Genomic DNA, 25,884 nt, shown 5'->3' with positions numbered 1-25,884 from the left:
CCAGAATAATGTAACCTATATACTACCCACGGTTTCCAAGGTGGCCATTGGATTGGGAAGGGCATGGGGGTACATCCATAATTGTCCATACCGCTGGCGGAACACCTGAGTGTGGCGGTCCTTAGGTATGAGCTGTTCCCCATCTTCACTTCTAGAGTATGGGGGAGATTGGTAGGGATAGAAGATATCTTCACCCTGGTTATCATTGTCCGAATCTGTGAAGGTGGACAATGCCAAAGGGGAGGTTGGTTGGGTACCAAAAGGTGATCCTTCGGTGCTGAGTATAGGACAGTGTGGTACTGAGGAAACAGTAATGTCCGGTATTGTGGTTGTGCTGGTATCAGTGCTGAGGTGAAGTGGCGACCACTTGATTTATGCATTGATTTCATCTGCACCAAATGGTGCTTTGCAGTGCCATTCACAGGTGCTGCATGCAAAGTCAGTGCTGTGGGCATTGGCAGTGACGAAGCTGCCGCCAGTGCCGCAGGTGGTTGCATGATCCGTGCCGCATCAATCAACGTTGCCCTCGTGCTCAGTGCCGTGGAGGAGACTTAAGAGGGTTTGTGTCTCAACTCCTTGGGCTGAAGGGGGTCAGGCTGTGCACACACTGACCAGCGTTCCCACAGCCGCAAGACAGCTAGGATACGTGCAGAGCCTAGCCAGGCACTGCTACTGAGGATCTCCGATCAATGGCACCAGGACGCACCATCACCTGGAGTGGAGCACCCACAGGGACAGTGTGCGAAGTAGTAGTGAGAGTTGGGTATTCTCTGGGAGAAAAGTGCACTCCCTCTTGGCTCTCTCTGAACATGATACCAATTTTCAGAGAGCTGTTTGGCTGTAGAAAGGGCTCTGAAAATATATTTCCAGCATTGTTCACTCTGGCAAAGTGTTGGTCCCTTCTACCATGTATGACACATGGGCACTAACATTTTCAGAAAGGGGTAGTCCCAAAAAGTCTTCTCGTTTGGTGACAGAGTGCTGGGAATCAGCAACTGAACCAGTTAGGCCACAAGGAGGACCTGATTAAAAAATTCTTGATTACCAGTTCAGATTGGGGCCAGGTAGCTAATGAGCTAATTAGCCCATTAACAAGGAGACCAGATAAAAGCACACACCTCATCCCTTGGGAGACAAAGTAGTTAAACGGAATGACTGTGTAAATAGTATGATAGCATAAGAATGTAAGAGGTGGAGTGATGAAGCACTGTAAATAAACTACACAGTGTATGTACATTGGGAAGGTCTCTGAGCAGCCTGAGGGAGAGCAAAGAAAATGAGAGCAGTGGGTGCCTGTCACACAACGGGGCTTGTCTGCGACCCTACGTTTTTCTATGTAGATGGAGAACTTGATGGGGGAAGCTGCTGGAAAGATTTAGTAGTCTCGGGGAGGGAGGAGACATTACAATGGCTGGTTGAACAGGAGGAGGAAATGCAGAAGACCTGGCAGATCTTCTAGAATTCCCACCACTTGAAGAGACAATCCTTGCTCACCTGACAGGGTGAGCAACAAAAAAGCCTGCAGATAATTTATAAGGGAGCAAGCCCAGGTGCAGTAGCAACAACTACTACAAAAAAGTGTGGTGAGTCCTGCAGCAGGGATCGGCAATAGGGCGCAAGGCAACAGGAAGGCCTCTGCAAGAAGGGCTAGGTGGAAGACCCCAGCAGAGGCAACCCTGCCCAAGGTAGGACCCTTACCGCCATAGGGGCAGGAACAATCTCGTGGAAGGCAGTGTTCCTGGTTGCCATCACTTCAGCCTGAAGGATGTCTAAGTTAAAATCACTAACCTCTGACCCCCACCATCCTCAGTCTCCTATAAGGACAAGGTACAGCCCAGGCCTCACCCAGCGTTCCTGCACAAAGTGGTATAACAATTCCACATCAGACAAGACACTTTTTTACCAGTCTTCTATCAATCCACATGCCAATGCGTGGGAGCAGAGACTTCATTCACTAGACGTCTGGAGAACGCAAGCGTTCTACATTGAGCACACAAAACTTCTCAGGAAATTGAACCAACTATTCATACCTGTGGCAGACCTGATGAAAGGGCTTACGGTCTCCTCATAGCGCATTTTGTTATGGATCACGGACTGCAGCCATACTTGCTATGACCTCGCCAAGGTTCCAGCTCCGCCTATTATAGCGCACTTGATGCAGGCTCAAGCCTCATCCATCACTTTCCCAGCCTAGATGCCCATCCAGAAGATCTGCAGAGCGGCGACCTGATTGCCCGTGAACACATTTACTACCCATTATGCCATCACACAGTATGCCAGAAAGGACGCAGCTTTTGGCAGGGCAGTTCTCCAATCAGTGGTTCCTTAACTCCGACCCCATACCCAAGGGAGAGCTTGGGAGTCACCTGATCGGAATTGACATGAACAAGTACTCAAAAAAGAAAAAATGGTTACTCACCTTCTTGTAACTGTTGTTCTTTGAGATGTGTTGTACACATCCATTCCAGTGTCCACCCTCCTTCCCCTCTGTCACAGTAACTGGCAAGAAGGAACTGAAGGGAGGTCGGGTCGGCAGGGTCATATATTGAGTGCCATGAGGGCGCCACTCCAGGGTGCTCCCTATCTGACCCAAGAGTAGCTGCTAATGGAAAAGTTTCCGATGACCATGCACGCAGCACATGCACACCTGACTGGAATGGATGTGAACACCACATCTTGAAGAACAATAGTTACAGGAAGGTGAGGAACTGTTTTTTTCCTGTTCAGGAAAATGACCTCAATCTCCTAAAATTCCTGTGTGCGTCTTTTGATACCAATTATCCTGTTTCCTCTCCCCTCAACCTCTCTTCCCTCAAAGTGTTTCCTGACAACTTCTTATGTCCATGGCAATGAAACCACTCATGGATGGCCCTTATGCCCACAGGCCAACACCATGTTCTAGGATCTATAGTTTACCCTTCCTTTTCCTCTTCCTTCCCAACTCATTCTTCTCCAATGAGTTCCACAACTCACAACTGCTCTTCTCTCTTTGTGCTTTTTTCCCTGTTCCATTGCATGGCACCACACCTACAAGATGATGCCCTACATCTACATCTTTTTCCTGCCCTTTTGTTCACCATTCCAAGGGCAATAGGATCAACTGTGAAAATGCCTTTTATGCACAGCCAACAAAAGACTTACCTTTTCAGATGCCCAAACTGCCCATTTTGATCATGCAAAATTTTAGAAATTGAAGATAGCTAGATCAAAAAGCTTCCAACTTTCAACATAAGTCACTGTATGTGTGTGTATTGTGCAAAATGAGAGGGAGGGATGTTCTGTCTAGTTTCACTGACTACCACTGATAAAGAAAAAACCCAAATCCATTTTAAATTGACCGTTTCTGCAAAACAGTTTGTTTTGAGTGAGAACATTATTATGAGTTGATATTCTCTACCTGAAGAATGTCTTAACAGAGACTTACTTAAGGCGGGTAGTTAACTTGTTCTTGTAACATACATTAAGCAAGCAATTGCTCTGATTGTGCTGAGGAATTATTCTACCTCACTTTTACACCAACGTAACTAGGGCCCTACCAAATTCATGGTCCATTTTGGTCAATTTCATGGTCATGGGATTTTAAAAATCGTAAATCTCTTGATTTTAGCTATTTAAATCTGAAATTTTGCAGTATTGTAATTGTAGGGGTCTTGAGCCAAAAAAGAGTTGGGGGCGGGTCACAAGGTTATTGGGGGAGGGGGTTGTGGTACTGCTACTCTTACTTCTGCGCTGCTGGGCACCCAGCCAACAGCCGCCGCTCTCCGGCCATCCAGCTCTGAAGGCAGTGCAGAAGTACGAGTGACAATACTGCAAACTCTCCTAAAAAAACCTTGTTATCCCCTGCAACTCCCTTTTGGGTAAGCACCTCCAATTTGAGAAACGTTGGTCTCTCCCATGAAATTTGTATAGTATACGGTAAAAACACACCGAAGACCAGAATTTGCGGAATTTCATATGCATGAATTTGATAGGGCCCTAAATATAACACAGGAATAACTCTATTAAAGTCAGTGGAGTTACAAATGTAAAACAGGTATAAATGAGATCAGACTCATGGATATTACTTGTCAACAGTATAATGATACCAAGTTTTGGTTACCTACTAAGCACAAATTAAAAAACCTTCATATTGACAGCGTGTAATTATTTGTCAGTGGACAGAAGAAACGTATACTGTACTGTGACTTAAATAACAAATTCTTGGGCAAAAAATAAAGCTTGTTTAATCTGAAGTTAAGGTTGAAAGAACCTCCAGGAAAGGATCAGGAAAAGCTCAAGAACAAAAATCCTGTATGAGAATGTTACAGTTTTCTCAGAAAAAAGCAAATACTGGAAAACCTAGAAATCAAAGTGAAGATTCTATTAAAAATATCAAATTAGGAAATGGAAAACATTCAATTAAGGTCAAATTATTTAATAACTTTCCAGTTTGAATGTACTTATCTGCCTTATTAAAGGCTTGATCATGAATCCCAGGGCATGGTTGAGCACATGGAGCCCTGCAGGAATGTGCTAAGCTACCTGCAGAGTAGTGCTCAATTCAAAGCCTGTCCATGTGGCAGAGGAGAGGCCTCCATAGGGTGATAGTTCATACACTACAAAGGAGTACATGGCTATACAGAAGTATAGGAAGGGAGCTTCTGTCTGAGGTCACGTGTCTGCTTGCTGTGGTGGTGACACCATTGGCTGAGCTGCCCAGTCTTAGCTCAGCACAGCAGCCTGTGTTTGGGGGCCATTGCTCTTGTAGTAAAGCTTCTAGGTTTCTGTGGGGTCTCGCCTTGTGCCACTGTCAGGATTTCCCTCAGTGCCAATTATGGCTTTTAGAAAGCTATCCTATGTTAGCATTTCTGTCTAATTTGGTTTCTATTTATATTTTCTGTTGATTATGTTTGTGTGTACAGTATGTACACAAACACTTAAGAGCTGTTTGAATGATGGGGCCTGATTCTCCTCTCACATCAGTGTAAATCAGGAGTAACTAGGGAAAGGAATCCTTTGCTCTCCTCTTCCCTCATACTTTTCTACAGATGCTACTGCAGCCTCAGGAAAGGTAGACTTAACATCCTTCAGCAATATAAAAAGTCTGAGCCTGATACTTTTCATAAAAAAGCAACCAAAATAAAATTTTATGAAACCATCTTTATGTGTCAGAAAAGACCAGTAAGGATACAAATAGCTGTTTACTTTTCAGTAAGTTATGCTAAACAGCTGCCAATATTTTGGACTCGGTTACACTAGTTTCTCCCAAGCACAATCAATAAGCCAAATTCATCCACGTAACTCCACTGCAATCAATGGAACAAGGCCTGGGATTATTAATTTAGCCCAAAAGATTTACTCAAAACAAATTAATTTAATTGTTGACAAATATCTTACCTTGACAAAAGGTAGCATTAATCCTCTTGTAACCTTGGGGGCATTCCACCATTTGGGTGTATCCAGGATAAGCTGGGGAGAAAAAAGAAAACTATTGGTTAGTTATTACAATGTATGACACATTTATATGGAGAGCATCACAATCAAATTATTATACAATTGTATCAAAAAAATTTACATTTACATTTTTAAGGATGCAGAGTTAAGCACTCAAAAGTCAGGAAATGCCAAAATTTAGGTTGTACATGCAATCTGAATACTGTCGCCTTCTGTGTTTGCATTACTACAATTTTTAATTAATCAAATATTGTTTTGCAGATAATACAACATAACATCATGACAGGAATTCTTTGAAATTGCGGCTTGTCTACATGGGAAGTTACTGCAATAAAAAGACAAGGGTATAAATCTCAGTGCACCAGCTTCCTACAGGCAATGAACCATAGGGACACTGCTATAGCATGCTAAGCCCCACGCCAGGACTTTCACACTCTGACTTGGCACAGTCCCTTAGGAAACTTTCTGATTCATTCTACTCATTTTCAAAAATGACTGAATCATCCTTGCTGAAAATAAAAATATCACTGTCAGGAAGTGGCCATGCTGGAAAATTTCAGCCTGGAAGACAACTGTTTTAGAAATGTTCAAGCTAGTGAAATCAGAGTTAGAATAGGAACCTGAATGCAACCTTAACTATGGCAGTTGTTGCTGCTCCCACTATAATAAATCTGAACATATCTGAGATTCATGGAAAAATATAGGCAGTCAAATATTTTATTTTTATAATAGTGAAACCACAATTACAAGAAAAGAAACAGACTTATGCTTTATCTTTTTAATCTTTTTGAGTTTTAAAAGACTGTCATTTGTTGGCCATTAATTATAAATTATCTAATGTGAATTATAAAGGATAACACCACAAAATGAATTCACTTTAGCCAAACTAGAAAGTCTTCATCTAATTAATCGTTTTGTTTCTATTTATTGTTTATTTCCACCAAGATGTATTATGATATTGATTTTCTAAGTCTCATCCTGAACAATAACATATATTAATTGGTAACAATAATATTATATTAATTGGCACTATGGCAATACCAATTAATAATAATAAGTCGTCTCAGATGCAGCTTCTTTGGATATATTTTGAGCAGAAATAGATACGTTTCTTCATGGGTTACGGGTTTAAAACGTATGCAATTTTGATCTTTAAACTGGCTGCAATTATTCAAATTTAAATGAAAACAATTGGAAATGATATTTGTCACAGTTATGGCTAGATACATCTCTTTCCCCTTCCTGGGCTCTCTGACTGCACCACTTCAGGTGCAAGTATCATGCCTTTATCTATTGCCTTTAAGTATGCTGGGGTGAAATTATATAATTCACCCACTCTTAGACCAAGCCCTTGCTACTGCACTGTATATATCAACCGTGCTTACCTAGCAGGACCAAGCTAGTCTTGGCACCTGCAGTTATTTCCATTCAGGAGTCTGTAACCACTGGTATATATGAACGAAACAGCCTTCTTAAAACCAAATCATTATTTATTTTAACAGTACAGACTAAGCATTGAGAGAAAAAAGGATTTTCATAGATTCCAAGACCAGAAGGGATCACCTAATCTGACCTGTATGACATAGACCATAGAATTTATCAAAAATAATTCCTAGAGTAGATCTTTTGGAAAAACATCCAATCTTGATTTTAACATGTCAGTGATGGAAAGTTTACCATGGCTCCTGGTAAATTATTCCAATGGTTAATTAACCTCACTGTCAACAATTTACACCTTTTTTCCAGTTTGAATGTGTCTAGGTTCAACTTCCACCTATTGGATCATATTATACCTTTCTCTGCTAAACTGAAGAGCCCACATATACTTACAGATTTAATGAAGCACCCCTTAACCTTCTTAATGTTAAACTAAATAGATTGAGCTTCTTGAGTTTATCATTATAAATCATGTTTTCTAACCCTTTAATCATTCTCATCTCTCTTCTCAGAACCCTCTCCAATTTATCAACATCCTTACTGAATTGTGGGCATCAAAGCTGGACATAGTATTCCAGCAGTGGTTGCATAATACTAAATACAGAGGTAAAATAACCTCTTCTCTAATCCTACTTGAGATTCCCCTGTGTATGTATCCCAGGATCGTATTAATTCTTTTGACCACAGCACCACACTGGGAACTCATGTTCAGCTGATTATTTACCACGACCCCCAAAACTTTTTCAATATCACTGCTTCCTGCAGGTGAAGTGGAATTTGAGGTATGTTGGGTTGGCTCACAGCTGAGCAATGTGGGAGATGGATAAAGTCCTACATTTCTTTCTTACTCATTTAGCAAATACTAATTACTGACAAGCATTCTGAATGGACATCAGCTTCCACTTGTACTATAACAACTGTGCAGTTTGATTCAAAGGTTCTCTTGTTTAAAAAAAAAAAAACCTTTGACATATAACCTGTTTCTATTTTCTGCTCATATTTTTCATTATTATTAAGCATACAATCCACAAAAGCTGTTTCAAGCCAAAGTGTATGCACACAGTAGGGCTTTGCTGATTCAGCAAAGTACTTGAGTATGTGTTTAACTTCAGGTACATGCAAAAATCCATTAAAGTCAACAGGATTTAAGAATGTGTCTAAAATTAAGCACACGCTTTAGTGCTTTATTGAACAGGGAAAGAAAAGAGGATAAACAGCGTGACTTAAGCACATGCTTGAATGCTTTTGCTGAATTGGGATCTTGCAGACAACCAAATGCTCAATCCAACCTGCTCAAAAACTGGCCTTTATAAAAATATTTCAGTCTCAAGTAAAGATCATAAAGTGCAAAACCATAAAAGAGAAAGCCCTGGAAAGTCTATTTTCTTCCAAGATGACTACAGTATGGAGAGTAATACCAACTCAGCAAAGGAAAACTGTCAAAACGACATGGAAATAATCTGAGCCTGAATCTGTATCCTGTGAATGAGTCAACAGAAGACATGGATACAATTTAAATGTCAAACTGTTAACAGTTTATTTGATTTTCTCCTAAACTGTATTGGCAGTTTTTAGGATAAGTCAGTTTGCTCAGCTTTATAAGAAACAAGTCAGCATTTTAAAGCTTAAAAAAAAAATCTACAGAAAGACTGTAGGTAGATGTGGGTGTATGAATGAAGAACATGAATACACCATATATTTACAAACTCCACACCCATTACTCACTTGGGTAATTTCTCCATGCTTACAAACATTGCCAAAATCACAACATTGTGTGTACCTTCTCTTCCAATATCTCTGTTAAAGAAACCAACCCTTTTTCATCATGATACCAATGAGAAGACTTAAATACTAGTATTTCATATTTGCTATTCTATTTTTACATATACGATCTGGTCACTTTATCTCAGATTTCAATGGTAAATTCTTTAATGCTACATACTACGTGGTTATGCCTATTCTTCTCAGTCACTGAAAAATTCTTATTGCCATCATCAAAAATATAAGAATATCTGGTGCAATACAGATCTTCAGATATATACAGTATAATTTTTTATAAAATCTCATTATAAACTGTTACATTTATTCTTTGGAAAAGTTTGTTCTATGGAAATTTAAGGCTTTGATGCAACTATGAAACACAATTTGGCACATATGCCTGAAAATAAATAAGGACGTGTTATTTACTCCTCGTAACACAAAAACTAGGGATCACTAAATGAAATCAATGGGCAGCAGTTATAAAACAAACAAGAGGAAGTATTTTTTCACGCAATACACAGTCAACCTGTGGAACTCCTGGACAGAGGATGTTAAGGCCATACTATAACAGGATTCAAAAAAGACTTAGGTAAGTTCATGGAGAATAGGTCCATCAATGGCTATTAGCCAGGATGGACAGGGATGGTGTCCCTAGCCTCTGTTTGCCAGAAGATGGGAATGGGCAACAGGGGATGGATCACTTGATGATTACCTGTTCTATTCATTCCCTCTGGGACACCTGGCATTGGCCAGTCAGAAGACAGGATACTGGGCTAGATGGACCTTTGGACTGACCCAGTATGGCCATTCTTATATTCTTAAAGACACCCAATGAGTGCCCTATGTGGAAGCAAATCATAAGATTAGGGGACCCTAGGGGACTACCTCATAAATCAATGGGGCAGACTGAGTCAGTAATAACTTTTGCAGATTCCCCTTCTGGGCTGTAAAAGACTCCTGGCAAAACTGCTCCCTCAGCGCCCTTGTGCTGCCCATAAAAGGGCCAATCACAATATGACACAAGGTTTTTTCCTTTGAGAATTTTTATATAAAAATGCATCCCTAAATTCATGGATAAATATATGCTACACCATACAAAACAATTAATATATTTCCTTGTGTTAAGTATCCCACGTTGATAATTGGGACAGGAGTGTGGCCTAGGGAATATAGTATTGGTCTGGGACTCAAGAGACCAGCATTTTATTCCCTGCATTGCTGATGACCAGCTTGATGACCTTGGGAAAGTCACTTCAGCCTCTCTTTGTGTCAGTTTCCACATCTGCAAAATGGGGATAAGGATACCTTCTTCGTAAAGTGCTTAGAGGCAGGGATAAAATAAACTGCCATTGACTTTAAGGGGGCCAGGATTTCAGCCCAGGTCTTTCCTCCCCAAAGCCATTTAAGAACTAGGTATAATTATTTCTTATTAAAGTTATGAAATGCTTCATGAAAATCATTTAATAGCTATTTTTCAGTATTTTACATTATTATCTCAAATTGTAGCAAAAATATTGGGAAAGTCTTCATGGTACTCTAATTGTATAGACAGCATTCGAACAACAGACTTAAAAATGTAACGGATATTTTAGAGCCTGGAAAGCTTTGGCATTAAAACTCAAAAGTTCATTCAAGGTCTCAAGATGTCATTGCATTTTCTCCAAGTAGAAACTGGTGCCTCTATAATTTAACATTTCTGTGCAAACTTTAAAAAAATATAAGTCCAGCCAGGCAATGCAAGATGATTCAATATCATTATCTCCCTATGTTGAGAAAACACAATGACACATCACTAGCTTAGGAAGAGAAGGAGAAAAATAAAAAATTTACTTTGTCATCACTGAAGCTCAGAGTGCACCTTCTATCATCTTTCTTATATCAAATAATAGGGTTCTTTTGAAATATAGTGTTAACATTTCTCTTAAAGAAAAGGTATTTAGAGCACAAACAAGTGAACTGATGCAGAAAACAATAATGAAATCACACTTACATGGCTTCTTAGGACATTTGTGACATTTGTTAAAGCCCCAGGAAGTTCCCACAGTTCCACAGCAGTCTTCTTGCTTTGATAGGCCAGGGAGTGCTTTACCACACTGGAATAATTAAGAATATTCAGGTTAGTACTACTGTAAGATGCTCACCTCTAGAATATTGCTATATTACATAATCATCTTGAGAAAAACTCACTCACCTGCAGAGGCCCACTGAAGACTCACTGAAGCCCTCAGTGGAACTTAAATAGTGCACTGGCCTTGAGCAAGCCTTCTTCGTGGGGGTGAGCAGATTCAGTTTTAAAACATTTTATATTGGTATTTTTTTCCCCTTTAACTTTCAGAACAAAAACCAGTCACTGAAAGAGTGAGTATATTTTCAAGCTAGTAATTCTTCATTGGCAGTAACGCCTTAATTTTTTCTTTATAAAAATCTGTCCCTGCAATTTTTCAAAAGGCATTTAAATCATCTCAAATACCTTTCCCATTATTCTTTTTAAAAAAGGGACAAGAAAGTATTACCATGATTTTTAAATGTCATTTCCTATTTCATTTAAAAAATACAAATACCTCTACTACTACAAGTTGTACCAAATGTTTATGACCAGTTACTGAAACTGTCAAATTATATTGAAAGATTCTAGTATTTGTAAACTGAAAGAGAATTTAACATAAGATGACTGGGCAAAAAAGTAAGTGATGCCTATCTATTTTTATTTGTGACTCTTTAATTATGCAAGCAATTGGTCCAGTCTTGCAGTCCTTACTGAGGCAAAAATTCTCGTTTATTTCAAATGGTGTTTTGTCTTGAATAAAGAAAACTGGATGTACATTAGTACCCTTTATTAGTAAATATGTTAACACTTTAGCAATTTCCAAGCTTAAACCTTCTTGATTGTTCATATTTTTCATCTTGCAAGGCAAAGGCAAGTCAAATGAATTTTCTGTCTAGAGAATGGATATAGAAAGTTTTGTACACCTGCTGTGTACCTGAAGAGTATCAATTAGGTGCAAAACAATTCTGCAACATGGAACCTGTGCCACCCTGAGTCATCTCTGCAAGCGAAAATAGGTGAGTTACACACCAATATAACAGCCTAAAAGTTAAGAATTGTGGAGCTACTTGGAAATATGACTAGTAGAAAACTGGAGATTTTCTCTTCTCAGTGCTTTCAGGATTAGCCCAGATGGGAGAATGGAGCCCTAAAACACCATAAGCGGCTAGAAGAATGCCTGGGGGAAATACTGCAGCCTTGGTCTTTTTAATGACTATTCTAGGTTATGCATCTATTGAACTCAGGAACTAGATTACATTTGACGCTTGAGCATAGGCACAGGAAGTAGCGGTGCAGGGGGTTCTGCAGCACCCCCAGATTTTATGCAGGGCAGCTGACCCCTCACCCGGGGCTCCACTTCCCACCTTGGGTACCGGGGGACAGCCCCATGCCCCGCTCCCCAGCCGCTGGCTCCGCACATAAAGCCTGGTGGTGCTTCCCACGCCTATGTCCTGTTCCCGGCCCTCTGCCCGCACTCTGCTCCCCAACCCTTGACCTGGGGCTTGGGTCCCAGCCGCTGGCCCTACTCCCTGGCTGCTGGCCCTGTGCCCAGCCCCATGTGGGGTGCTCTGCTCCTGAAGCCCCACCTGCCTGCCCTGCTCCCTAGCCACTGGCCCAGTGCCCTGCCCCACCCTCTCCTCTCAGGCCTCAGTTCCCAGGGCCTCGTGCCTGGCCCTCCGCTCCCGGGGCTCCGTTGCCGGGGCCCCGCACTTGGCCCCACAGCCAGGGTTCTGCTTTTGGCCCCTCACTTGAGTTCCTGGCTGCCAGCACCTGCCCGGGGCTCAGTTCCTGCCCCCACACTCACCCCCAGCTGTGGCCTCAGCCCCCTTAGCCCTGTACGAGTTACCCCTCCCGGAAACACATCCCTCCTCCCAGCCTCAGTTTGGGGGGTGGGGGGCACAGACAGGGGTAAGAGGGCTGGCTTTCAGCACCCCAACTACTAAAAATATGTTCCAGCACCACTGCACTTGAGCAAAGAGACTTCAAAATCTGTCAGTTGAAAGACAGAGATAAAATAAATTCCCATTGACTTTAACAGGGCCAGGATTTCACCCCAGGTCTTTTCCCCCCAAAGCCACATGCAATCCTGGGGATATTAGACTTAACCTTACATGTTAAAAGGGTATAAAGCTTTTATTTAAATAGGGTCAGATTTTTTGTGATATATCAGGGGGATCAGTGTACCGGTATGGTGAGGGGTGGGAAAAATGCCATCTCTCCATAATGCCTCTCTGAGAGGATAACATTATATATTGAAACTTGCTACCTCTTAGCCAGAATTGCCCCAAGTCTTAGAGCTCACTCAACTAGACAGCTTTCATAATATTTCCTTCAAGTGCAGCCCTAAACATTTACAAGGAGTTCTGTTCACACCTGTATACAGCACTACTCCCTTGACGTGACATCCCAGTCAGTCACACTGTTTGGAACGGCAGTGTTCCTGTTCAACTAGATTTGCTCAGCCTGCCTTCCTGGACACTGCATTAGTCTCGCAAAACTCAAAAAAGTTACTTACTAGAAACTGGAGTTCTTTGTGAGTATTGCCTGTGCATATTTATGCTCATATTCTTCTCCCCCACCTCCTGCCCTTCCCTTCTTCTTCAGTTCTACTACTTTTTTGGTCTCTGAGCTTAAGTGGGAGGAATCAACGTGGTTGAGACTGCACCTCTACTTATGACCTCAGACACTGAGCATTTGGTGCCATTAGGGGCATTTATGCGGCACCTAATAGACACAGTTTTTCTAGAAGGATTCAACCTCCTGCAGCATCAAAAGCCATCCCAACAGTGTGCATCATGCAGAGGCAATACTCCAGAAGCAGGTTTTGTTTTGTTGGTTTGTTGTTTTTTCCCCCAAAAGATTAAATTTATCATTTAACCACATTAAACTGAAAAAAAAATCAACAAAACATAAGGATTAAAAAAAAAAGTAGAGCTCATTCTTAGTTTAGGTGTGGTGCTATAGCATTTGTACTGTACTGAAGATCACGATCTCTGTGGTCATAATGGTTTCAAATTTCCATATAAAAACCATAAGCAAGAATAAGGATTCCAAATACTGAGTCATCTGGCAACTAAGGTTTACAGTCCTATCAAGAAACACTGGCAACGATTTAAGATCTTGCTCCCATCACATCTATGATGAATTGAAGCTTGAAGAATCAGTGGTAATTCGATTAGCATCCAGCCACATTAGGAACTGACATCAAGGGAAGGCATCTGCCATCTGGGGCTCCTCAGCTCTATATAAATGGTGCTGCAGATCTGCATGGTTTAGGACAGGGGAACTTACAGGGGTGGGGAACCTACAACCCAAGGGCTGGATCTGGTCCATTGGTTAATTTCATCCAGCCTGCAGTGCCTTCCCCGTGGGGAGAAGCCCCAAACCTCTGTGTCCTCCACCTAGGTGAGTGAGTGGCCCGCGACTGATTTTTTTCAGTGGGTCAATGGCCTGTGACAGAAATAAGGTTTTCCGCCCCAGGTTTAGGACATATGCAGCAGGGGAAGGTGGTAGCCAGGCAGAGCTTCTAAAGTATGCTGGCGTGTACTCTGACTTATGAGTTCTGATGTTCCTGTTTCCTCCAACATAGTGCTTCAGATCCTTCCAACACTCATGGCACCGCATGCCCTGTTTCCCAGCCAGCCACACTTTCCAGAAAGGCTCTCCTCTTCCACAGAGCCTGCCTCACAGGAGTGAAGCTCCATTTCAGTGGGGCGAAAACTTGGATTGGAACCTCAACCTCCTTAGAAGTCTCCCCCTGCTCCCCCACAGATCATTCTTTAACACTTTCTATCTCACATTCTGAGACACAAACAGGTGGGTGGACTGCCCTGGAGAGATCCCCAGAAATTCCCCGTTTGTCTCTGCTTTCAATGCAGCTCTGCCACATAAATCTAGTCCTAATTTAAGTGGCAAGCCTTTAATGTGCACATTGTGCTTTGAATAGATTCCATTAATGGGGCATCAACTTTCATGATGCTTTAAGACAGATACTTTTAAACATTTGTACATTTCTATCTTTAATTTTTTTATACCACTTATACTTTGCATAATTCACAAAAGTGCACAGTATTCCCAATGTTAGTTTAGACTGTGCTCGTGTACAGAGGCTGCAAGAGCCACATTACTTTGTTACCCTGTGTGCATTTCAGCCACAATCCCAGTCTTTGCATAAGTTGGGTGCTGCTGCCAGTGACAAATTCCCCAAAAGAACTAGAGAGATGGCAAGACCACAACTGCCTCTGCCTCCCCAGCACAGCTGAACCAGCACACCAAGGAATAAATAGAGCTCCTAGTAAAGGGTGGTAGAAATCCCAATCTGGCAAGATATCCCACAACAATCACAATTATTCTGTCTGAAATCATGAGGATGCCTTCCAGGACTCACACTGCCATGTGACCCCTTTGCAATGCCCTTTCGTGGGCTGTTAATAAAAACTCACTATATCACCATTAACAAAGTGATATTAACTGATTGATCTTGGCTGAAATCCATGGGCGCCCTGCCTGAGGAATAACTAATGATTTCAGGATTCAGCTAAAAGACTTATCTTCCACATACCGTAATAGCAAATACTGCAAAGTGAACACATACACTGTCAAGCAAACTGAAAGCACTGAGCTATTCATCTTTCTTTCTCCCAAATGAACATCAGACTAATAGACCCCAAATTTACTGAATCATATTACTGATATAATGACCAAAAAACATACTGGTGTCTGAATGGCAGGTTGTTAAAAAGAATATCATCCAATAGAACACTGGCTCAGTAACAGGCATTGTCTCACAAGAAGAGTAGAGAAACTCTTAAATATTTCCAGACTTTCTAAAAGGACTTGTAAAGAATTTGTTTTGGCTTAAGCAGAACATTCTTTATAGGCAAGTAAAAATTATCCAGCTTTCTTTTATTTGAGTAATTAAAACAGTGTTTGAAGTTTCTGGTACCTGATACATCTTAAATCCTCTGATATTTCAGGGTATTGATTTTGCAAAGAATCTATTGTGGATGAAGCATTATATCGTTTAAATGGATCCATACTGATTTTCTGATAGTTTATTTCTTTAAAAGCTTCTGAAGCCAAACCATGAGCCTCAAGGAATTCCAGACAACTATTTTCTATTATGAGTTGGTATTTTTAAGACTACTTGCAAGAAAAAAAGTTTTTAAAAGTGCTCTGAAAAGAAAAAGTACTAATGTGTGAAACATCTGATTTTACTTTACCTTCTTTTTTTAAAGAATTTGTCAAATTACAATATGGCAGGTATTTGCTATAACTGTCGAGCAATGAAAATCTATATTCTTTCACTTTTATAGGAAATGTCTGTAAAATTTGAAGTACAGTATGGTCATTTATGTTGTTTAATAAGCGAGCTACCTTACTGTTTGACGAAATGGCACATTACTCTGGCCATGTTTCCATACTAATTCCTGATACATCTACAACCATATCATACCTAATTTACATGAAAGCACTATAAATGGATTACTTTATTCACTAATAACTATCAATATACAGTAAAAGTGGTTTTATCCAGCACTTTACCAACTGGAAAAGAATATAAATTAAACCGGCATTTCTAATCTTCACTGAAAGTCTGTTTTATAGTCCAGTTGGTGCGGGGCTGGCAGGAGGGTTGGGGCATGGGAGGGGATGTTGAGCGTGGGCTCTGGGAGGGAGATGGGGAGTGGGAGGGGGTTGGGGTGCAGGAGGGGCTGTGGAGTGCCAGATCTGTGGGCTACTCACCTCAGGCAGCTCCGTACAAGCGGCAACCTATACTGGCTGCTCCTAGCAGAGGTGTGGCAGGCAGCTCTGCACATTGCCTCTGCCTGCAGGTGCCACCCTCACACCTCCCACTGGCTACTGTTCCCAGGCAACGGAAGTTGCAGAGCCAGAGCTCAGGGCGGGGCGAGGGCAGCATGCAGAGCCGCCTGCCGCACCTCCACCTAGGAGCAGCCAGGATAGGTTGCCACTTATGGGGAGCCGCCCAGGGTGAGCGCCCGCCCGGATCCAGCGCCCCACCCCTCCTCCCATGCCTCAAGCCCCCTCCCACACCCAAACTGCCTCCCAGAGCCCACGCCCCACAACCCCTCCCGCACCCCAATCCCCAGACCTGCATCCCCTCCCACACCCAAACTCCCTCCTTCTTTAATTAACTGACGTTTTTCATTTACCTGCCTCTCTCCCATTCTTCCAACATGCCCAATAAAACAGCTTTTACTGTACTTTGCTGCCCTGATCACAAACAGATCTGTTTTGTGCTTTATTTAATACTTGCAGCTGGAAAAAGCATGTTAGTGACTCACAGCCAGTTTCTACAAACACTTATGCATATGCTTTATTTTATAACCAAGGTCAATGGGACTACTAATTTGAACAGAGTTAAGCATATGCATATGTTTTTGCAGGGACAGGGCCTATCTGACAACCCATCCTCTGAACTTTGCCAACTTGTACCCTTTTCCAACTGCCACAGTCTGTTTATTCTATACTTTAATAATTCCAATACTTAAAAGATGGGGGCCACCTCAATCCTAAATACATACATCTTATATGAAATCCCTTCTGAAAAAACATGGTTTATTAAAATGCTTCCAAAAAGTAATTTCTTTGGGATATTTATCAAGTACATGTTTACTTTCTTCAATCATCATAATAATCTAAAGTATTCAGTACTCCCTTGAGAAAACATTGGTCATGTTGAAAAATGGACAATAACTTACAATTCTCAATGAAGTCTTTAATAAGATTATTTTTTATTTATTTTCATTTTCTATATGCCTCAATTTAAAAAATGCAATGATCAAATAGATTAATACAGTAAGAACTCCAGCTCAGGCACCCTTGCTGATCTCATCTATAGCAGATCCATGGGTCCCACACATGGTGGTATACCGCCTCCAGTGCACTAAATACCCCAATAGCAACTACATGGGTGAAACCAATCACTCGTTCTTGAATGAATTCTCACAGGAAAATGATAAAAGACAAAACACCCCATCACCTGTGGGTGAACACTCTTCACAAAGTGACCACTCTCTATATCTGACCTATCAGTCCTCATCCTGAAAGGAAACTTGCACAACACTTTCAAACAACGAGTCTGGGAGCTTAAATTCATAACTTTGCTAGATACTGAAACTCATGGACTGAATAGAAACACTGGATTTATGGTTTATTACAACAATTTAAACCCCACTAACAACCCTCCCACTATCTGCTTTCCATCTCTCCTTACTTTTTCTCCCGCCCCTATGACTGGAGGGATCTTAACGGGTCACTTCTCCTTGAATGGTCCCTTGAAATGTGTGTGAACTACTTATGCTAAACAATCTGTTCCATCTTGTATTTTTCATTGACAGTCTGAGGGCTTGTATTCATGTACAGTGCTGCAGCTGCGTCACTGTAGTGCTATGATGAAAATCCTACTATGCCAACCCTTCTCTTATCAGCATAGTTAATCCTCATCCCCAAAAAGCAGAAGCTATGTTGACGGGAGAAGCCCTAAATGGGTGGTTAAGACAGTATAACTACATCACTCAGGGATGTGGATTTTTCAAAACCTCTGAGCGATGTAGTTACACCAGTATAGGCCTGTAGTGTACACCTGGCGTCCGTAAGTTTCCCAGACCTGAAGAAGAGCTCGGCGTAAGCTCACAGGCTTGTCTCTCTCACTTGCAGAAGTTTGTCTAATAAAAGATATTACCTCACCCACCCTGTCTCTCTAATATCCTGGGACTGACTCGCCTACAACAACACTGCATATAGCAGTATGGTATACAAACAGGGACAGACTTTCAGATATGCAGCTGAAGGCTTTATAGGTCAAAACAAACCCTATAAATTTCACAGATTACGTCTTAACAGTTAACCAGTGCAGATCCAAAAGCACTGTCAAGTGCCTGAATTTGGTGCAGAGTACATTCAGTCAGTTAAGTTGTTTCAACTACATATTTCTCTTTAAACAGGAAAACTGTTTGCTATGTTGTTGTTATAGTTTGGAGCGTGTGGGGTGAAATTTGTTGGTTTTTTTAAGTCACAGAGCAGCCCACCAGAAACTGAATGGCTGTGATTATGTAAAACCAACATTCAAAAAATCCTATTTAAGAGGCTAGACTATAATATATTAATCAGAGAAGATATGGGAATTCCCCTGGTTAGTCAAATATGCAACAGCTAACTTCTCCTTCTTTCTTAATTTTTTTTTTATTTTTGTGAATAATAATAATTCTTTATTTACATTTAACTGGAAAGAAATCAAATCAATTTTGAGAAAGTTTTTTTTTAGACAAGAGCCTTAAAACTAGAACATACTTATTTAAATGTCAGCATCTGTAGCAATATTAGAAATATCTCTAATAAAGATTTAAAGTGGCATATGACAGAAATCTATACATAAATCTTGACACATTGTAGGCACCTATGTGAATATACATTCTATCTACACTGAAATGTTCCACAACAATTTAAATGCACATTAATCATATGTAAAATTAACAGGACTCAAACTAGCAATACAAACTTTGTGTGCATCACTGACACAATAAAAGTATTTAGAAAAATAACACGATGTTCTGTGTCACAGTAAAGACATATTATTAGAATTAAAATGAAAAGCAGTAAAGGCAGTGGGAAGGGGTCAAAGAAATGAAACATATTACTACTTGTTTGCTTGGTTTATACATAGGGCTGAGTGGACCAATGCTCTAAGCTGACAGATTCTTGGCTTCCAAAAAGATTCAAATACAGGTATTGATTTGACCAATATTCTTTATGACATGGAAATATCAGTGTATGGACCACAGACGAATTATTGTTAGTCTCTGACATATGTGCAACAATCTTTCTGATGCTGATAAAGTATTTAACAACAAGAAAAGTTTCTTTCTGAGATAGCACTAAGGACCTCTAATGGAATGAATACTATTAAATCTTCCAGAAAAAACACTGACTCAGGGTTCCATTCTGGAAAAAACTAAAGGCAGTGGGGATGGGTGAACTGACTTTGGAAAAATTAAGAGCCAACCAGAACATAAACTCTCTCTCTATACCCAAGTTTTAAAATATAATAATAATAATCCTATTTCTACAGGTGCCCATCAGCCCACCTTTGTCTCCTTTTCCCAATGATCAGGACAAAAATACACAATAAAACAATATATACCTAAAAATATATCACACTGAATCCTGGGGACTGTCAATTTTTTATTCTCTCCTGCACCTGCCCATCTTCTTTTCTCTGACCCTTGTGAGGGGCCCTGCCTTTGCTTATAGTCCTTTTGTAGGATCTAGGTGGTTAGGCACCAGGTGGGTTTGGCAGTCTGGGCCAGGGTTTGGCCAACTGCTTGTTCTAATATTGCATGCTCTGGGCTGACATATGTAAAATACATTCTGGATATCTGACCTGGGTAAGGCCAGAGTAATTGGGATTTGACTACAGTAGCCAGCCCAGGCCTAGTGAAGACTGCTAATTGTAACTGAGATCCATGCAAGAAATACCAAAAAAGGTAAGGTGGGCAGGAATTTGTTAGGGAGAGGGGAGAACCATGGAAGGGGTGGGAAAAAAAACAGAGTGACAAGAATCACTGGCTATGCCTGGGAGATCACCTAATTATGTTCAACAAGGAAGGAGAGAAGATCTGAATCAGTTTAGACACAATCAGAAGGAAAGAAGATGTTAAAAGGTTTGGACAAATTCATTTAACTTTGAATAAATTCTATCGAAAATGAGACTCTTATATTACACAGTCAGACTCGAACAGTCAGGAAGTATCTGAATTAAGGTTGCACATATATATATGCTGCATAACTACACACACAAGATAAGTCCCCCAAGTAAATCTCTGAGATTCAAGACAGTTTACTTATAAATTGTAATTTTATAAATCAGATCAATAGAACACTTTCACCCATGCTAAAAGCAGAGAATAGAAATGGGAAGATAAGCAAGATCTTACACTAGCTTGGTAGATTTGCCTAGAAGGGACCACACACACATTTCTTCAGTCTCTTTTGCAGACAGTAAAATCACCCTTGATCTCAGAATAATTAATAAAAGGTTTTTAGAGTACTAAAGCCAACTATGCAAAGCCACTGTGCAAGAAAATACATAAACACTGACAACTGTTAAGCAAAGTAAGAATACAGAAATTATCCAGAGCAGGCTCAAGTATTTTAACTGAGGACATATTACATGCTAGTATTAATAAAGAAAACGCAGCAAATATTGAATACATAAAAAATAAATGGCTCCTTTTAGATTACAGACCTGTTTGAACCTAACAAATTTATGGTAGGTCCTAGTGCCTGCTTTTGGCTACTTTGAAAGTTGGGCTATGTAATTCCAGCTATAAATTAAATTCCTTGAAACAAAATAATTCTCTCAGACTGCACTAGGCTTTTTCCCAAGGTTGGCACTAAAAAGATTAATAAAGTTTGGGAGAAATAGAAACATATCTTAGCCTAAATTGGGAGGCACTGCCCACGTGCAGAGGTAGTGCAGAGAGGTACTGCTCCAGAACAGAGGGAGTACTGAGAAGAATATGTCTCACACAAGCAGAATGCCTTGGGGAGCCCACAGTCATGCAGGGTGAGCGTGCAAGTAGCTACACCAATCTAAGAGCTATCCTCCATTGGCTGGGAGATAAGACCATAGCACTGGTATGTACCATCTCTTCTCCCATTGTACACCACTAAAAGAATAGAGAGGAACAAATTCCTGTGCTATGTTGCCTGTAATTCTACCTGGCCCTTATGCAGGCCTCAAGTAGATTCTTTACGCCTTCCACTCCAACTACTACAGACAGAACGTCGCCCTAATTTGTAAACATAAAATATGCAATGATGGCAAACAAAAAACACAAACCCCAGTACAAACATAGCATTTCTACAAGGATAGCATGCCTGTAAACTGTCTTGGAAGTATCGCGTATGCTCCAGGCCTGCTCTTCCTAGCATATTTCTGGCACTTGGTAATAAACCATGTTAACAGAGGAGTAAATCTGATAATCAGACAATAATGTAGGGCATGTTTGTCCTCCTTATACTATATAGCATGACACTATGAATAAATACAAAATGAATTTGGTTCATATGCCCTTCTCTAAGATAAACTTAGAGTGGTCCTTAAATGAGTAGTGCTAAATAGGCTCAAACTAATGGCACTCATTTTTCTTCAAATTTTTCTACCTCAGCTTTTACAGTGTCTACATCTTCCATTTCTTTACCCAGAAGTAAGTAAAAAACTGTATTTTGTCCCTTTCCCTCCCCTTCTTTTGTTGAAGAAGCATTCACTGCAAAGGCTTCTGCCAAGGCATAATCCAATTTAGTTGCCCACAGTGGCAAGCAGAAAGGTCTGCTAAATACAAAGTCAGACATGGATCTGTCTGAGATCTGGAGTGGCAGATACAGCATGGATGTACTGCAAATGGATGACTTGTTCCACCAAGATAAGCAAATTTCTTTCTTGCATTTGACACTTTCTTATCAACACATTTTGTGAAATATTTCGAATCATCCGAGTGCATGGCCCCGTGATGTAAACTACATGGCTCTCATACTTTAAATCTTACTGCACCTTACAAACTAAGTATCAAGTAAAGTTAAGCTCAAACACTTCCTACTGGCTGAACTACAGGACTAGTTGGAAGAAGGGGGAGAAGTAAGGTTATATTAACAAGGAACAAGCTTATAAATTGCTTAATAATAGCCTGCTATTGAACAGGTGACCAACAGGCGTACCACACAGGAAGTAATAGTGTACAAAGTTTATTTGAAAGCTGATATATTTTTGTTAAAAATTTCTATGTATGTACTGTTTGAAATTTAAACACAGAGAAGTAAAGAGATAAATAGAAAAGATTAACTGTTTTTCCTAAAGCTTCCCCAAAAAAATTCAACCTGAAGCAGAGAACAGCATAGAAAATTTGACCCCAAACAATTAAAGTTCATCAAAGTTAAAAGCAACTGAAAACAGGGTCTTATAATGGAAAGCGTCAGACAACCTTAAATATAGATGCTGCTACCATCTTTTCCCATAACACTGTTTCTCACTCTTTTCAGGATAGCAAACCCTCTCCGAAGTAAAAAATTATAATTTTTTTCACTATTTTCATTTCCATTTTTCAAATAAATATAAAAGCAGGCATAAAAATTAGGGTTTTCGAGCAATAAAAAAATTAATTGTGAGTAATCACCCGATTAATCATGCTGTTAAACAACTACAGAATAACATTTATTTTAAATATTTTTGGATGTTTACTACATTTTCAAATATATTAATTTCAATTACAACACAGAACACAAAGTGTACACTGCTCACTTTATATTTATTTTTATTACAAATATTTGCACTGTAAGAAACAAAAACATTGTATTTTTCAATTCACCTCATACAAGTACTGTAGTGCAACCTCTTTAGCATGAAAGTTGAACTTACAAATGTAAAATTATGTAAAAAAAATAACACATTCAAAAATAAAATAATGTAAAACTTTAGACCCTACAAGTCCACTCAGTCCTGCTTCTTGGTCAGCCAATCACTTAGACAAACAAGGTTGGTTACAAGTTGCAGGAGAAAATGCTGCCTGCTTCTTGTTTACAATGTCACCTGAAAGTGAGAACAGGCGTTCGCATGGCACTGTTGTAGTTGGCATTGCAACATATTTATGTGCCAGATGCACTGAAGATTCAGATGTCCCTTCATGTTTCAACCACTATTCCAGAGGACATGCTTCCATGCTGAGATAGGTTCTGCTTGATAATGAGTGCAGTGCAGACTGAGGCATGTTCATTTTCATCAACTGGGTCAGATACCACCAGCAGAGAGTTGATTTTCTTTTTTGGTGGTTTGAGTTCTGTAGTTTCTGCATCGGAGTGTTGTTCTTTTAAGACTTCTAAAAGCATGCGCTACACCTTGTCCCTCTCAGATTTTGGACGGTACTTCAGTTTCTTAAATCTTGGGTCAAGTGCCGTAGCTATTTTTAGAAATCTCACATCGGTACCTTCTTTGCGTTTTGTCAAATCTGCTGTGAAAGTGTTCTTCAAATGAACAAGTGCTGGGTCATCATCCAAGACGGCTATAACATGAAATATATGCAGAATGCAGGTAAAACAGAGCAGGAGACATACAATTCTCCCCCCAAGGAGTACAGTCATAAATTTAATTGATGTGTTGTTTTTTTTAAATGAGCATCATCAGCATGGAAGCATGTCCTCTGGAATGGTGACCAAAGCATGAAGGGGCATACAAATGTTTAGCATATCTGGAACATAAATACCTTGCAACGGTGGCTACGAAAATGCCATGCGAATGCCAGTTCTCACTTTCAGGTGACACTGTACATAAGAAACAGGCAGCAGTATCTCCCATCAATGTAAACAAACTTTTTTGTCTTTAGCGATTGACAGAATAAGGAGGACTGCCTTGACTTGTAGGCTCTAAAGTTTTACATTGTTTTGTTTTTGAGTGCAGTTATGTAACCAAAAAGAATCTGTATTTGTAAGTTACACTTCCATGATACAGAGATTGCACTTCAGTACTTGTGTAAGGTGAACCGAAAAATACTATTTCTTTTGTTTATCATTTTACAGTACATATATTTGTAATAAAAATAATAATATAAAGTGAGCACTGTGCACTTTGATTTCAATTACAACATAGAATACAATATTGAAAATGCAGAAAACCATCCAATAATATTTAATAATTTTTTCATTTGGTATTCTATGGTTATAAATGCGATTAATTGTGATTATTTTTTGAGTTAATCGCGTGAGTTAACTGCGATTAATTGCAGCCCTAATAAAAATGTATCAATGGTAACAACTCTAAGCCTAAATAATTTATTTGTGGGTATGTTTTGAGAGGTTGAGAGAGAATACTGGACCTTGAGGAATAAGGGTGTGTGGGTGGTGGGGGAGCAAGATTGTTTATTTTAGATAGAACAAAATTTTCCATGCTTTAATGATTGCCTTTCATGACACACTCCCACACCACAATCCAGCAGTCACAACCCACCGGGCCTATGTTATTGAAAAACATACGTGGCTGCTGCAGATTAAGGGGAAAAAATGCCAAAGGAGATGGCAGCCCCCTGAAGAGAGTGGGCATTGGAGACAAATCTACTGCTCCTTCTGAAAACAGCTGTTTAGGGAGAAGAGAGGATAAAGCATTGAAGACACTCCCTGTAGCTTCCTGAAGCTGCAGCCATTTGATGAGGAGAGAATCACCTGTTCTTATTTTTGAAAAGCATCCAGTAAAGGGAGAAAGGGGACCCAGCTGTATACATCACCTGAAAGCCTTATTTCAAGGATGCTGATGTGCAGCAGGAGAAGGCCCTTGCTCAGAGCAAGAGGTGTGAACTATTAGCACTATTTTTCAAAAGAAAGCTCTGCAGTCAGTGTGAGGTGAGAACTCTTTTGGGGGAAAAAAATGCTGAGATGTTCTTTGCTGATTGATGAAACATTTTTCAGTGTTGTATAATATTGCTTTAAAGCTTCCCATCTCAAAAACTGTATGCAAATATTTCTTACCTGTGTCCCAACAGTCTCCTGGAAGCAGCGCCCGAGCTGAGTTTTAGCAGAAACAGGCAACACATGAGGAATGGGTTGCTGATGTGGGTAAGTAGAATATCCTTTCTGGGTCTTGTGATATGGAACACCTTGATAAGAGACCTGGGGATGTCCTGGCTGAGGTACTTTCACTTTCTGTCCTGCTGATGTGCTGTCAACTCTTGAAACTTGATGGAACTGTACTGAGGCCTCAGGGGGATGTTTCACATGGATATTCACTACATTAGGGGGGAACTTCACTAAAATAATTGGAAGAATAAACAAACAAAAAATAGCGAGAATAGATGTTAAACGGAAATACCCAACGTCTTCAATAGTTCTTTAGTATTATTGTTTACATTAAAATTTATATATTACAGCCTAAAAAATGGAAAAAATATACATAAAACCGAAACATAGAAAAAAAGTTAAAATGTATAGCATATGGTTTAGAATGGAAGAGATTTCAAACTCTTTGTACAGAAAAGTAAGACTCTACAGAAAACAATGTTAAAGACTACAGTGTAAGATAGGTGTCCAGCTGGCTGGTGTGACATTAATACTTGTGGTCAGACTGTGTACAAAAAAATTCCCATTCTAAGTCCCAGAATTCAAACTCTACTATGTTATTTTTGGATATATAGTAAATGTTGTTC

The 25,884-nt window shown here is 40.1% G+C and overlaps 1 protein-coding gene across 7 annotated transcripts in view; it reads right to left on the bottom strand.

Annotated features, from left to right (window-relative positions):
• The window catches only part of LTBP1 (latent transforming growth factor beta binding protein 1), a 364,113-nt gene that overhangs the window by 177,903 nt on the left and 160,326 nt on the right, over window positions 1-25,884 (bottom strand). For all 7 annotated transcript variants that reach the window (XM_030557132.1, XM_030557134.1, XM_030557133.1 and 4 more), the window contains 3 exons: window positions 25,211-25,488; window positions 10,622-10,724; window positions 5,377-5,448 (listed from right to left, as the gene is read on the bottom strand). In XM_030557132.1, coding sequence (XP_030412992.1) covers window positions 5,377-5,448; window positions 10,622-10,724; window positions 25,211-25,488 — 453 coding nt within the window. The remainder of the gene's footprint in view (window positions 1-5,376; window positions 5,449-10,621; window positions 10,725-25,210; window positions 25,489-25,884) is intronic.

The sequence above is a fragment of the Gopherus evgoodei genome, chromosome 3, assembly GCF_007399415.2.
Source record: "Gopherus evgoodei ecotype Sinaloan lineage chromosome 3, rGopEvg1_v1.p, whole genome shotgun sequence".
NCBI classification, from domain to species: domain Eukaryota; kingdom Metazoa; phylum Chordata; order Testudines; family Testudinidae; genus Gopherus; species Gopherus evgoodei.
Note: the sequence above shows the minus strand (reverse complement) of the source record. Positions and strands in the feature narration are given on the sequence as shown.